General features: G+C 38.1%; 1 protein-coding gene across 1 annotated transcript; it reads left to right on the top strand.

Moving 5' to 3' along the window:
* The first annotated feature begins 36 nt into the window (after positions 1-36).
* Positions 37-15,700, top strand: mrrf (mitochondrial ribosome recycling factor). The gene is made up of 7 exons (XM_057320815.1): positions 37-150; positions 3,896-4,078; positions 4,372-4,524; positions 9,390-9,508; positions 12,993-13,084; positions 14,829-14,988; positions 15,179-15,700. Exons 2-7 carry the CDS (start codon positions 3,910-3,912, stop codon positions 15,254-15,256), a joined length of 771 nt encoding a protein of 256 aa, XP_057176798.1. The 5' UTR covers positions 37-150; positions 3,896-3,909; the 3' UTR covers positions 15,257-15,700.
* Positions 15,701-16,473: the final 773 nt, after the last annotated feature.

A 16,473-nucleotide genomic window follows, 5' to 3' on the forward strand; every position in this document is an offset into this window, starting at 1 on the left:
AACAAAGGCGCCGTAGAGTGACGTTCAAAGTCTGTTCTGATGACGCAACACGCTACAACGTGATGACATGTGCCCTTGTGCTGCGCGTGTGTCAAATGGAACTGTACTGCAACACATGCTTAGTAAAACACCATTTTCTACATGACTAAAGTAAGTGTGTGGTTGAACATTTGTACTCTGTTATATTAGAGAGTGTTTTATTTATTTATTTGTGTTTACTGTATTGTCAGTGCGTGTTTGTTGTGTTGGCGGGTTTCATGCTTATGTAACAGTTAGCCTAGCAGCAGCATGGGACAGACGTACTGTACACATTCACTCTCTCTCACCTGACAGTCTCGGAATATATGTGTCATGTAGTCATGTATAACAGTGGCGTTATGCACAGGAAAAGACTGATTGTAAATGCTAAAAAAAAGAGCTGGGAAACATGTTTCTTAAGTTTGTACATTTCATGAGTTTAATAAGCGTTATTAACAGTATAAGTTAGGTGAATTGCAAAAGAAATACGTTTGTGTTTTGTTTCTTTGACATATAATGTCAGATATGCTATCCTTAATAATATTTTATTGTGTTGGTTATTTAAATTTGTCTTGATGATGGATCCCATCCAACAACTTATTTTTAAACAATATAACGTTAGGCCTATATAATATTAGCTAGAGGTTCGGTGGCAGAATTAATAAATGATCTGGGTATACATCTGAGGATATACAGTTGCCTAAATCTAAATATTTTGCAAATAATTTTAAAAACTAACGAATAATATAGTACCAAAGTTTTTCACTGATAGCTCAGAGTTTTCGGATGTGGTGGTTTAAATGCCCACGTGAGGTCTCTTTTAAAGCATTATGATTGTCCATAGTCGAGCACGGGTTCTTTTAGGATTGTCACATCCATAACGGTCTATATTCCTCCCCATAAATGGGCACCTGAAAATGAAATTGTACCCATTTTGTTGGGTATTATTATTTCTGGTTTGTCCATTTAGTCCTACAAAGTATGCTGTCTCTCAAAAACACCATCCTTTTTGTGACATCCAAAACACATGTTTATTCCTCTTTTTTAAAATGAAAACTCGTGCATAGATATTTTTACTCTATCAAGGAGGATTTAGGAAAATATTAAATGATGGTTCAATATATTGGTAATGCATGCATTCGACTGAAAATGTCACCCTTATAACACTGGAATTGTCCTGAAATAAAAGAAAACTTTGTAAAGATGGTTGCTAAGGGGTTGCTAGGGTGTTCTTGCTCATTGTTAAACTTGCATTTCTGCAGCAATTGGGTGAGTGTTTTCATTTTTTTAGAATAATCAACCTCCTAATGGCTTACAGGTGTTTACACATTAAACTGAATAAATATTATACACCATTTCACACTTAAGTTTTAATATTGGAGGAGTAATACAGGTTTTTCATTATACGTCAGCCTGACTGATATATTGGTCTATCACTACCCGAAAAAAACAGATAAAGTACTGGCAGAAAAAAAACGGATAAAGTACTGGCAGAAAATTACCAGTACATTTTCCCTTTATTTTACAGACATTTCCGTTAATGCTAAAATGTAATTTAATGCAGTGCAAAATGTAAAATACAGCTAAAACAACTTTAAAAAATATTAATAAACATATTAATACAGTATATTGTGCCCTATTTTTACGGATTTGTTTAGTTTTTATGCGCTGGCATGGTGTGATGCAGTGCCCTAAGCCTCTTAAAATCTAACCACAGGTTGGTTTACATTATACTACAAACAGTGCAGATATGCAACACTGTCTCAGTTTTTACAATAAGGACTTTAAGAGTTCTCACTGTAAACATATCTTTCACGAGGTGAGCTTACTCAATGAGGGTATGCCAACCACTCTCATTCCTAACAGTATAAATCAAACCACAGACCACCTGTGCAACGGTTTTTCTGCTTGACTTCCCCACAAAAACCTGCCTACACCTCCCCCCTCCATCCACACCCCGCGGACAAAAACGCCTGTGTCAGACAACTCCCGTCTCCCAAGGACAACAAGAAGAGTCACGCTTTATTTTTTGATCTGCTTTTAACCGTAACGGCTGCGGCCTCCATTGAACCTGCAGCACGCATCATCGAGGCCTGATAAAAATCGCAGCTCGTGCGTGTTTTGGGGAAAATCTGCAGCGGCTGCTAGCAGACCCGTGCCGTTCGGTTATCTCTATCACGGCAGAGAACAGCAACTGTAAAAACATAAAGGCCAAGCTTGTTTCATAGGCTGTCGTTTGGGGAACAAAAAGCAGGTCTGTATTTTGACTAGAGGGATACATTACACCTAGGCATAACAAAGAAGCAATGACAGGGGAGCGAAAAGCCTGTGAGCTACTGTAGGCTGTCTGAGAGCACCTGCAGACAACTTCATGCTAAACAACTGTCATATGAATATGCATGCTATACTTTTAACGATTGCTCATGAGCTATTGACGTAATTTTTCCTGCACCATTCGTTTTCTCAAAATCTTAATTCTTAGATAATGATTATCAATTTTTAATTTTAACCATCAATTTCACTAAGATTTCCATTTTTGAAGTGGCTTTACTCAGTCAATATTAAAGGTATCAAGGTTATATTTACAGAATGTTCTTTAGGATGTAGGATGATTTTATGTACAAAACAGTAAATTTCAAAAAAAGTCCCCGTGAAATAAAAAATTACAATGCCTGTTTTTTTCATGAAATATTGCAGTGTTTATTGTAAATAGTTTATCAATGTGGGTCATTCTCTTTATTAAAACCGTGTGCCCTCATAATATTTAGTTAAAATCTGAAAATGTACTTCCGTCCTGTAATGACAAATGAGGTATGTTAGACGGCTTGGGCGGAGCATCCGTTAACTCCTCCCCTTCAAATGTCAGTCTGCTGCCAGTTCCATTGCATGGAATGCAACGGCTGTTTTTATACATCCAATCAAATCGCAGAGAAAGACGAAAGCCACGCCCACTACTTTTCTCATTCAAAATTCCTTTTCACTTGAAAATGCGTGAAAAAATACGGAAGTAAAAACGATCGCAACTTCTGGTTCATGGGGACTTTAAGCTGGGTTTTCACAGACTGGGTCGCAAATGTGAAAAAATTACACTAAATTTCAAATACCAGATTTATTTCTTAAACATTAATATTATTTATTAAAGTGAGTAGGTAAACCCAATTGTACATATTACTAAAACACATAACTAAAAGATAAAATAAAATGAAATAACTGAGTTTAATTAAAATAATTAATTTAATTGTTTAACCTGGCATACATGTTGCTACTGAGCACCATTTTTATTTGTTCCTATATATTCATATTTAGATAATGGATGGATTAAATGGACATCCAATCACAGGTATTCATACTGGACAATGACACAGTCCAGACAAGAATATATAAAATTTTGCAGTCATTTGGACTGTGTTAGTATGGTGCGTTTCCATGTTATATTCGAGAGTTTGCTCTTTTATAGCTTTAAATAAATGGAATTTGATAAGAAATGAGTTCATATCATAATCTTTGACAATGGATTCAGACTTTCGTGTCTTGGAATGTCTGAGCACATTGTCAAGAGATATCATAATTTTGTAACGCTGAAGGAGACGTGTGAGAGATTACTCTTTCTCAGAAGAAAAATGTGAAAAACTATGGAGTCTCTTTTTAGTTTATTTTTTCTCCATTTAATCTCATTGCTGTCTATGTAATACAACAGAGATATTCAATAGATCCTTCTCTTCAGTCTGATTCTCAGTTCTAGATTTTAGAGTCACCCCCTAGTGGTAACATTGAGTAACAGCAGGTTAACCTGCGTCTGGTTATTTTCTTTGATTCATCCACTCATCCATTTTTTTTTTCAAAACTTGCGTCAAATTGTTTTATCTCTATTTTTCAGAAAGCTACATAAGCATGGCATTAAGTCATCTAAGAATTCTGCGTCCAGTGTTGTGCAGACTTCTGCCCACCGCCACGAGAACCCCGCTGGTGGCTACCTCAGGAGTCCCCTCTCCGCCCCTTGTGAACTGTGACGGGGTTCCGCCGAATTATGTTCGCCATTATGCCACAAAGAAGAGTAAAGGCAAGCGCCAGAGCTACTTATCTCTCACAGAGCCACAACAAAGAACTTTTATCATAGGGGTGGGAGTAGATATTGTATTTGTTTTCCATTGCAGTGCTTGTTTAGGATCGCTCAAGTGAGCTCTGAGCCCATATGAAGGGAAATAAATTCCCGTCTGACCTCCAAATCCTGCTTTCATTTGTAATTGCTAAAACAATCAGCCAGCATGCTGGTCACAGTCTTTCATTTCCATCTGCATCCCTCTCCTTGAAGACATTAATGTTTCTTCTTTCTTGTTACTTTTTTGATGTTAGCGAAGGCAAAAGCACAGACAGCCAAAGTGAACATCAATGCGGCGTTGGTGGAGGACATTATCAGTCTGGATGAGGTGAAGGAAGACATGGCCGCCGTCTTGGCGACCCTGAAAGACGAGTTCAGCCGTAATCTTAGCATCCGCACCTCACCAGGTTAGGAACTTTTGACAGATACTAGCAGCTCTGTGACTTAAAGAAAAAGTTCACCCAAAAATGCAAATTCTGTCATCATGTCATTACATCATTTGCCTTTCAAACCTGTTTAAATTTCTTTGTTCTGTTGAACACAAAAGAAGATATTTTAAGGAATGTGGGAAACGACACAGTTCTGGGGCACCATTGCTACCATAGTAGATTGATTACAAACAATCTTACAGATATCTTGGACACATTTTTTGTGTTCCGCAGAACAATGAAATTTATACAGGTGTTCAACAACTTGAGGGTAAATGATGACATAAATGATGATTTTTGGGTAAACTATGCCTTTAAGGAGTAGTTCCCCTTAAACTGAAATTTGTCATCATTTATCCACCCTTGTATTGTTATAAATCTAACCTTGTTGCTTTTCTCATTACAATATTTTTCAGCCTTTTCATTATATTTAATAATATATTAATAAAATCATGTTCTTTCATAAATTCAATTAATAACAGCATTTAATCATTTATTATTATTGTTTTTAAAAACTAAAATCTAGGTATTTATGTTTTTTAACAAAGAAACCATGATTTTGACAGGTGTTGTTCTAACCAGTTGGATCCAAATTGTTTAGTGCAAGAATAAAGTACAGTAAAAGTATGATTTAAGATATTCAAGACGTTTTGAAGTTTTCAAGAATATTTTCCAATAAATTGAACAACTTACAAACCTCAATGTCATTTCTGGTGCCAACGTTAAAATCAGACATCAAAATATCTGTATGGGTTTCATTTTATATTAGCCATTGAACTGTTGATACACAGCCACGTATAAAATTAAGAGATCATTTCAAATTATTTTCAGTTTTTCTGAATTCACCATTTATAGGTATGTGTTTAGGTAAAATTATGTTTTTTAACTACTAACGATATTTCTCCCAAATAAGAATAAGAATATTGTCTATTTGTATTTCTTTGCAGAAAATAAAAATGGGAGAAATAGGTCAAATAACAGAAAACATGTTCTGAATTTTTTCAGATTTCAAATACTGCAAAGAAAAGAAGTACATATTCACTTTCAAGGAATACAACAGTAATATTTGTACATGTATTTAGGAAAAGCTCAAAAAATCTTTTTTATATGTCTTGTCATGCTGTTAGTCTTTCACATTGTTGTTGGATCACTTTACATCACTCCTGAGGGTTGGTTGAAATTCAACAGACCCTGGACGGGAACGGACACAATACATCTAGAAATGCTGATAAAATTACATTTGGAATGGTCTATTTTTTCCACATCTGTATATTGTGAATTTGTGATATATTGTATATATTACGTGTTTGATTTTTTTGCTTATTCACACTTGGCATGTTGCGAAACGTCAAACATGGTTTAACACGTCTTGACGTACCAGGTTATTTGTAGTCATTTAAGGGGAGCTATATTATTAATGTCACTGATACTATGTGAGTCTTGAGGAGTATTGTGAAGCGTTTTCTCATCCTCCCGTGAGGATTAACGGACAGGGATCCACCTTTGCACATGTTCTGCACATGACCATTGTTCCACAAGGTGGGGTCACCCTGTTTGTGATCCTGCTTCCTCAAGTACATCCAGGTCGACTCAGTCTCTGAAGACGTGGTCTACACAAGGAGCTCGGTAATGTCCGATAAAAGTCAGAGGTCAGGACGGCTTTATTACACCCTATACCGATGGATGCCGTACACCATCTGAATCCAAAAGCATCTTTTTCCATAGATGGTCCCAATACTAATCCATGGGGTCTTTCGCCAGCAAACAAACTGTGTCGTTTATATGATTGGTAAATATGATTGGTAAAACTAATGGATGGCTTTTCCCAGTTATTATAGACAGAGGGTCTAGCTTGGACACGATTCAGTCCATAAAAACAACTCGGGTCAGCAAGATGGCGGAATGAAATGACGCACTTGATTAAATCATCTGGGTTTCATTAAGCGTTTATTATAAAGGACGGGAGATTCACCTTGGCCAAGGGAAAGACGTTATAGAGAAAGGGATTAATGTGGTGACCCGGTGTCTGGGCACATCGCAAAGGGATTAAAACCTGTCCGTCTATCAGCTGCGGGATAACGTATTTTTACTTGGATCTCGGCATACATACCTTCTTCTGTTCCAGATGAATCTGCCATCAGAGAACATCTCTTCACGAGCCCATTTGTATTTTTCCAAACACCTCATTTTAGGATGAGGTTTTGGCTTTTCTTGGATAATTCCTCTAAAGTGTTTCCAACAGAGGCTTCAAACCGCCGAATTAGAGTGGGCTTGAATTGGAGAGGGCAACAGGTAGTACCATGACCAGGAAGAGCCCATTTGGCTAATAGCTTCCCTGTTGACGGTTTTGTTAGTGGAGGAAACAGCAATATGTTTCATTGAAGCATTAGCAGATGTGAACGCTTTCAGGTAACACACGTGCATGCACGGAAACAAGCTGAAATGGATTCCAGGGCCAAAGCTTTTCATATTCCTGCCGAACACTAAACTTTTCCTTATGACACAATGGTTCGGTTAGAAATTGTATTGTATCTTGAATACGTGGTTTGTCATGTTTATTGGAACAAAGCACAAGTCAGATTCTTTGAATATGTAACTTACTTGGCCAATACACATGAATTCTGGATTCATTTTAAATGGATCCAAAACCACCATCTTCTATTTTGGAGAGTCGATACTGCCGCTGAATATGCAATATTATCTTTTTGTAAAATGTTTTGCTTGAAAAGTGTCTGTTTTTCTGGCTTGCTTTGATATTTTGTTATCTATAGAAACCGTATTCGAGTGTCCAAATACAGGTTTACAAAACACAAGAATTTTTCTAAAAAAAAGGCACATGTAGGTTCTCGTATCTTGAAAGATCAAAGTGCGGAAAAACAGATAGTGGCTTGCGGAGCGTTTTAGCTGCTCTTCACTCTTTCAGATGTGTGCTGTAATGTAAGGTAGGACTGAACAGAGGATGCGAGGGAGACAGGAACATTGCTATATGAGGCAGATGAGGGAAAGAGACATGCTGGCGAAACCTTATGAATCTCTGTGTGTAGGGACGGAGGAGGTGAGCTACTTTTATTCTTCAAGGAGAGCAAGCAAAGACAGCTGCTGCTTCCTTTGCAACATGTCATGTTTAGAGACGGGTTGGGGAAAATACAGATTGCATGCAAATGAGTCAAGAGAGCACTTCTGTGTTTTGTTTTTCATTGTGTGGACATGAAACCACTGAGACATTTCTCAATGTATCTCCTTTGTGTTCAACAGAAGAAAGAGTCAGGTTTGAATGACATGAGGGTGAATAAATGATGATATGTGTTTGGCTGAATTTTCCCAGCAACAGATTCATTGTATGCACATGCATGCTTGGTCGGTCAATAAAGACCTTTGTTTTATTCTGTTCTACAATGTTTTGTTGTTGTTGCAGTTGTTGGTCAACTTGGGGTATTGATTACATTGTTGGTCAGCGTCCATATACAATGTGTCGAACTTTGACTTCGGCATAAGGTTATTATTAGAGATGCACTCATACAGTATATCGGCCAATAATAGGTATCAGTCGATATTTTAAAAACAGCCAATGATGAGGACTGATATATCTTGTCAATCAAGAGGACAGGGAAAATGCAATGAATTTGTGCCCTGTATATACAAAATGTTAAGAAACATCACCAGTTTGATGTTCAATATTATTAGTCATTAAATAAATTAATAACATTCAGAAATTTACGAAATATTACTTTAATCATCAGAATCGGTATCGGCAGATATCACTCTGAATAGTATCGGTGGAGAAATTTGCTATCGTTGCATCTCTAGTTATTATGGTTTACTAAAACTCTTAAAACATTTCTGTTACATAAAATAGAGCGTTTTTTTTTCAAACTTGATAAACTAAACAAAAGTATAAATGTTGCCTCAGCAATAAACTGAAATAACCTTAAGTAGAGACACTAAAATAATGTTTTATATAAATAAAACTTTTAAATAAAAAAAAATAAAAAACTCAAATAAACAGAAACTTATACAGAAATAAAAACAATTAACAAATAAATAATAAAAAGACAAAAGCACAATTCCAAATTTTTAACTAAAATTAACATGACAACTAAAACTAAATAGAAGCTAATTCTAAATAGTTTATTTGCATAAACAGATTAAACATGTTCAAAAATCATGTTTTTTATTATGTTATCATGTCTTGTTTGTGTTAGTTAGTTGTATTACTTAATCAAAACAACCCAATTGCAGTTTGATTGATATTACTTGGAATGCACAAAAAAAAGAGTTATCTATTTTTGCAAATGAACTCTTCAAATATTAATGAACTCTTTTTGACGTCCACATCACATAATTAGAGCTTCTTGGCTTCTTGCTCATTCGGTGCTGCTTACTCTTGTGTGGTCTGTTAAGGCACGCTGCCTGAAGTACCAGATGCGGCTACAGTAACATTTTACCCAGAAAAACAAAGTTGATAAATGACGACGGATGATATATTGACAGAAGTGGTTGTGTTTACTGTTAATGTAGTCTCATGTACCCCGACCTGCAGCTAAAAGTCTGGTGTTGCTAAACTTGCCAAGATCCGCCCACTTAAACCTGGAGAACCGTCTGACTGACATGTAGTGATCGATGTAATGAGTTCTTTCTGGTTGAAGGTGATACTCAAGAGATATATTATACCACAACAATAAAGCGGTTTAATTAAAAACGAATAGCACACCACTCTTCATAAGTTTTGTAGTCTTTAAATACATTTTGGGTTCATTTGTTGGACTGTAGTGTTTCAGACCCAAAAATTCATTTCACCGTAACCTCTGTGGTATTAACAAAGGATTGTGTTCCTATGTGTTCAGGTGCACTGGACCACATTACAGTCACCACGAAGGATGGCAAGTTTCCCCTCAACCAGCTGGGTCAGATATCCGTGAAGTCTCCACAGCTCCTTGTGGTCAACGTGACCGGCTTCCCAGAGGTACGGACACCGACGCTCACACCGAACCATCTCCATTAAAACCGTTGCACGCAAAGTCAAGCGCACACACAGCAAAAACACTTTCTGCTGCTGAAACCCGAGTGTGATGGACTCTTTCCAGCCTGAGAATTTCAGAGAAATTGATGGATTGTAGGGGGAAGCCCTTTGTTCTTGGAGAACGATTGAAATGTAGGCCAAGAGTCTGTGGTTAGCTGTCAGAGGCCAGGAAATGACCGCAGAGTGCCCTCTGGAACTCAGACCTGGGTTAACGTGTGATATCTCTCTCTCTTTCTTTGTCTTTCTGTTTTTCCTCTCGTACCTCTCCCATCACCACGCTCACACTGCGATATATGGTCAGATAAACCTAATGAGATTAATGCACTGTCCTCCTGGCCTATATCCACTGAAACCCGAAGGCTCTGGTTTCCTTGAGGGTCTAAAACTTGGATATCTATTTTCTTCATCCATCCTTGGAGCACCTATCCAGCGTCATCATGTCATCATTTACTCACCCTCACCTTTTTTACTGTGGAAAAGTTGAAACGTACTGTCATGTCTTTGCATTTTGGCGCAAACTATTCCTTAACTTCCACTACTGGTTAATAGCGGTTGAGGTGACGTATTGACTTTAGATTATTGATATAACAATTACCCAATTACAAATGGATTTTCCTCTCTATTCATCACCTCTGTATTAACTTCATACCAAAACAAGACCTTGCACTTGTATTAAAGGGTCGATTTTCATACTATGATGACCAGAATGCCAAACACGTCTGTTTGGGGTGTCAGGAAAAACCGGCCATTACCTAACAGGCCCGCAAAAGACAACACAGAGGTGACCGGCCCGGCCCGAAAGCAAACAGCTTGGTGATTATTCTAATCCATTACACGCTCTCAGAGAAGAGGCCGTTGTTTTTCAGTCATTCATTAAAGAGCCAGAGAAGGTCCGGGCTGCTTGAGAAACCCCAGTAGCTGTTGTGTGTTGGGCGCAGACAGCAGTCATTAGCTCTCCCTCCTTGTGTGCCTGTGTGGGATCCGCCATCATTATAAAAGTGTTTTTTTAGCCCACTGGTTTTTTCAAGTCGATTTTGAACCTTAGCGTTTTAATCACAAGTGCGTTTTTTGATATACACATTAAGCAGAACAGAGTTTTACCGTAAAACACTGAACCACCAGTAAGTAATGATGAATGAATTTTAGAGCGGATCGCACACACGCACGCACGCGCACGCACGCACAATGTTACTGGCTTGATGAAATGGAGCATGGACCTCCCGGAGATGCATTTAAGAATGTGTTTAAAGGAGTTTATAAATATACAGTGTTCTTGTAGTTCAGATGCTAGAGCATTGTGTTTGTGCCACAAAGACAAATGAATGCACCGTTGGGTTATAGCGTTTGCCAAATGCATAAATGAAAAATGTGCATGCATCTCACAGACATCTCGAAAGGATAGTTTACACAAAAAACGAAAATTCTTTCATCGTTCATTCATCCTAATGTCATTTCTAACCTGTATGACTTTCTTCTGCAGAACACAAAAGATGTCTTTAGGAATGTTAGTAATCAAACAATATTGGCCCCAGTTGACTTCCATGGTATGGATACAAAACCACAGAAACATTTCTCAAAATATCTTTCACAGACAGAGGACTCGCGTACAGGAATGACATGAAAAAAAAACTGTGGCAGAATTTGTATTCTTGGGTGTTCTTTTTCTTCCCAAAATGTGTCAAATTATATTTGAAAATCTATTTTATACAATTTCTTCATGCCTTAAAATGACTTGAATGTAACACACCGCGTTAACACCGGATGCGGAAGCGGCACGACAAATTCCTTGTTCTAAATGGGTTTGTCGTGTCGCGTCACGCCAGTGTGGACAAAATGTAAAATTATAATGGGTTCTAATGGGTTGTCTTTTGTCGCGACTCTGACACGGTGTCAGAGTCCAGGGAGTGAATTTCAAGGCGGGATGGAGTTCCACTTCAAAATGCAAAAAAATCCGTCTTCTATTCACATTATGGCCTCCAAACACTATGAAACTTTCATTCATAATTACAGTCAGATTTTCTGCATTTTTGTCTCCAACTATAGACCCCTAGTCATACTACTGCCTGTATGAACGTAAATGCGTGCAAACAAACATTGCAGATCATTTTCCTACATCCGCTTATAAAAGATCTAAAATGAACAGTATACATTGCGCTGCAAATGATACTGTATCCCACAAAGCAACGCACATTGAACTTCCATTTCCAGTATGACGAAGAAACCGCAAGTCATATCCACGGCGAACATATTTTTCTGATCAGTTTGCACATATTAACGCAATTTAAAAACGCTAACCATTTATGGGATGATGTCACATGCTGAATTAAACATGCGATATTACGTATGGCATTATTTAAAGTACACATAAACAGTGTTGGGTGTAACTAGTTACTAAGTAATTAGTTACTGTAATTTAATTACTTTTCCCTTGAAAAAGTAAAGTAAGGGATTATTCTTATTTTTTCTGTAATTTAATTACAGTTACTTTTGATGTAATTAAACTAAATACTCTGTGTAATATGTGTGTGCAGTAGTGGAATTGACATCAAAATTCAAAGTCTAACTTTAAAATCCGTGCTTTAATGTATAATTCTCACATTTGTAATACTTTGGTCAGTTAATAAGAGTACTTTATGTAGTTTAATATTATTTATTTGAATGAATTAAAAGAGCCGTTTCATGCCTATCCTTGAATCACTTAACTAATCAAGGTTGATAGGACATAGAAAGTAATTAGTAATAAGTAACTAAATACTTTTTGGAGAGAGTAATTTGTACAGTAATCTAATTACACTATTAAATATGTAATTAGTAACTAGTAATTAATTACTTTTTCAGAGTAACTTACCCAACACTGCACATAAAGCACACTGTTTACCATACTACAAAAGTATACAAGTAATAGGCAGTATACTTGGTGCACTAGTGTTCCATTCCTAACAACATCTTTATCCCTGAAACCTAAACCTCCATAATGTATACACGCTACACTGCCCGCACACAAGTTCAGAGTGTATTCTAAGGCTAATATGGCCACAGGAGTTGTAATCGGTTATGAGGTGAACAGGCAGAAACCCCCGACGCAGGGTCACGGTGGGTCAACGCCCCGCGCTGCAACCTCTCAGCTCCATCCCCGGGGACCCGGCGCTGACAGTGGCCCGCGGCGCTTCCTACACCACACACTTCACCCGCCTCGCCGCCCTTCTCTCTGGAGCTCCATCATTGGGAGATACTGGCCAGCTCCTTCTGGATCAAAGGGTTTGGTGCCGGGGTACTCCACTGATCTGGGAGGGGGTGGTCTGGTGAGATATGAGGGTTGTGGAGATGCGAAGGGTTGCGGCAGGTACCGCAAGCCCAGCTGGCTATCATTAGCTTATATGTGTGTGTGTGTGTGTGTGTGTGTGTGTGCATGTGTGTGTGTCCTCAGGCCACGGCAGCCGTCATCCGCGCTATACAAGAGAGCAGCATGGGACTCAATCCGGAGGTTGAGGGCACCATCATCAGGGTGCCTATTCCCAGGTGAGTGTTTCACCGCCCAGGGCCTGAGTCCCCATGACCACTCTCACCTTTCCTTTTAACGTCACTTTCTACACGGCTCTGTTTATTTTCTCTCGGGTTCCTGTGTTTCCAGCTCACACCATGCCTGGCTGTTTCCCTTCCTGTTTGTCTGCGCAGTGCCGATGTTTGTTAAATGTCTGTGTTGTGAATGTGTACTAAGACAAGCATCGATATTACTTATGCTAGCACTTAGAATTAGGGAGTTCGAGAAACCATAAACCAAAGTATTAAAGTACATTCATACTTCCCAGACATTTCAGACATAAATGATATATTAAAACAAGTAGGCTGTTGAAGAAAGGAATATTGTTTTATAAGTTACTGGACAATCAAAAATCCCTATACATTTCAAATACAGGAGGGACCAGAATAGTATAGAACTTGTGGACTTCACGTCATTCCAAAACTGTATGACTTACTTTCTTCTGCAAAACACAAAAGAAGATATTTGGAAGAATGGTGCTAACCAAATAACATTGGCCCTCATTCACTTCCATTGTATGGACACAAAACTACTGAGACATTTCTCAAAATATCTTCACAGAGAAAGAGTCATATACAGGTTTTCAAATGACATGAGGGTGAATAAATGATCATAGAATTTCTATTTTTGAGTGAACTACCCCTTCAAATGCTCCTTAAGTTGCTTTGCATGAAGGCGTTTTCTAAATGAAGAAATGTGAATTAAAAATTGGCTTTATTTGTTCTAGAATTTTTTTCTGTCCGTCTTTTCTTTGTCCTGTTCTTTAGCAGCTGGACTGTTGTCGGATATGTTAAAGCTTCGTATCGCAATTTTGCGCAATCCATTCTATACTCGGTTTACTCTCATTCCATAGTGGTTTTGAATCTCTGACCGCCGCTCTCTTATCCTGCCAAGTCAAATAGTCTTGCCGCGCAGCCTTTATTCTGCGAATCACAAACCTCTTTGATTATGAATCTGCGCGACAGCTCCAGCAGCAGGTGCTTGTCTGGCAGCACGCGCGGAGAGGCCGAACGTCTCGCCCGTAATCAGCGCTGCCTCCTCGCATGCATTTGCATTTCTAAAGAGAGCAGGAGGCTTGATTGGCTCCGAATCAGTAATTATGAACATTGTTTGTAGTAAACAGACACTACTCTTGGACTGTTTGCAAATGGCTTGCAGCAAAATGCCAATTATAAGACGGGGAAACTTCTACACCTATCAGAAATTAATAGAGAACGCTGTTTGTTGATTGTCAAACTTTTCGTTTCGTTTGTTCGAGCTCTGAGCTGTTAATGGCCGGTAAACAGATCTGTCAGCTTTATATCATCGACGTTTAAAGGGATAGTTCACCCAAAAATGAAAATTATGTCATTATTTTCTCACCCTCAGGTTGTTCCAAACCTGTATACATTTTTGTGTTCTGCTAAAGACAAAGAAAGATATGACTCCCATAGTATTTAATTTTCCTACTATGGCAGTAAATGGGGGGATGAGATCTGTTTGGTTACTGACATTGTTCCAAATATCTTTCTTTGTGTTCATCAGAGCATAGAAATGTATACAGGTTTGGAACAACCTGAGGGTGAGTAAAGGATGACAGAATTTTCATTTTTGGGTGAACTGTCTCTTTAAATGACATAGTCTGGACATGTACTCTGAAGTCAGAAGCCTGTTTTTAGTAGTTATTATGAACTGAAATGAAATCATGTAATAAGCTAGTCAAACCGTATATTTGACTCTCAGGGTGACTCGAGAACACCGGGAGAATCTGGCGAAACTGGCGAAGCAGTTCAGCAACAAGGCCAAGGACTCGCTGAGGAGAGTACGCTCCAATGCTGTAAATCAACTGAAGAAGTCCAAAGAGGGCGTCTCCGAAGACACTATTCACTTGATAGAAAAACAGGTGATATAAATGAAGTGAAGACAGTGTTAAAGCCTTTGGTCCATGTCTATCTATATGCTAAATATAGTCATGTCACTTTTTTTTAACAGATTTAAAAGAATAGGTCACCCAAAATAGAGCTTTTGCTGGTGCTTCAAGTATGTGTGACCAACATCTATATACATATGTTCTGCTTTGTGTTTTCTCTCAGGTTCAACAAATGGCTGATAGTTACGTGACAGACATCGACAAACAGCTTGCAACTAAAACCAAGGAGTTACTTGGCTGACAACAACAAGGACGTCGCCTATTTGTTTTCTGACTCAAACAAAAGCTCTCAACTCCAAACAAAGAAGGAACACTTAATGACGGCAGTGATGGAAGCACAAGTGCCGAAAGTGGTGTTTGTGTGTTTTTCTCGTGCGTAAACAAATGTTAGCGTGGCACGTCAGGGGAATACGCCGCTCCTTGCGTTCACATCTTCAAACAAACAAACGGAGGACAAATTAAGTTTTAATTTGATTTGGGTAACTCCTCCTAATCAAATCGATGCCACAAACATGGTGTTTATGTAAAAATCACTGCACTGAATGTAAACTGTGGTCTTTACAGGATGGTGAAAGTCACAGGGTGGGGATTGAGTGCACACAATAACATTTCTTTTGTATTTGCTATAAATAAAACGCACCAGTAGTTGAATTGGTGCCATAGCTCACACAGTTGTCTATGTGTATTTTTTTATGAAAGTTGATGATCGTGATTATGTAAAATAATCTTAGAATGCAATGTCATGTTGGTATTACCATAATACTAGTACAAGCTCGTACAAATGTTGGAATCTATACATTTTAATAAAGCTCCAACTTCTTATAAACTTAAAAATAACCTAATAACCAAATATTTGCCATTTTATTATCATTTGCCATTTTATTATAGTAGGTGTTACTTGGTGTGGCTTGTTCTTAAAGGTACAGTTCATCCAAAAATGAAAATTTGAGGCCATCTAAGATATGGGTATCATTTTCCCTTAGTCGCAGCTTAAGGAAGATTTTTAGCTGAAGCTGTGGTCCTTCGAGATTCATAAAATGCAAGTCCACAGGTACAGTAGTACCCATACTTTGAAAGGCAAAAAGCAGAAACAGGCAACACAAAATGAATACCAGCGGCTCCTGACGATATCTTGAAGTCTTATGAAGCAAAATGATGGGTCTGTGCAAGAAACAGAACATTATTTACCACCGCCTTTCCTATAATCCATAGCCTCGGGGTTTACAAGAGTCCATAGCGTGACGTTACCACAGCGTCAGTCCATGTGAGAATTTGCTACCAAGTATACGTCATTTAGCGCATTATAACATCATTTTTCTGTTCTACTGAAGAAAAGTCCCATCATGGGTGGCCTAAGGGTGAATAAATTAACAGTAAATGTGTATTTACCTCCATCATAAACAAACATGCACATACAGTAGATCCATTTTGGTATTGTATATGTTGCCATAGAAACTG

Source organism: Triplophysa rosa, linkage group LG22 (assembly GCF_024868665.1).
Source record: "Triplophysa rosa linkage group LG22, Trosa_1v2, whole genome shotgun sequence".
Classification (NCBI taxonomy): Eukaryota; Metazoa; Chordata; class Actinopteri; order Cypriniformes; family Nemacheilidae; genus Triplophysa; species Triplophysa rosa.

Excerpts from the sequence above, each read along its gene's own strand:
- mrrf (XM_057320815.1), top strand. The coding sequence starts at position 3,910 with ATGGCATTAAGTCATCTAAGAATTCTGCGTCCAGTGTTGTGCAGACTT. Across the intron at positions 4,079-4,371 it reads TGCCACAAAGAAGAGTAAAG|CGAAGGCAAAAGCACAGACA; the intron begins GCAAGCGCCAGA and ends TTTTGATGTTAG. Across the intron at positions 4,525-9,389 it reads TAGCATCCGCACCTCACCAG|GTGCACTGGACCACATTACA; the intron begins GTTAGGAACTTT and ends CTATGTGTTCAG.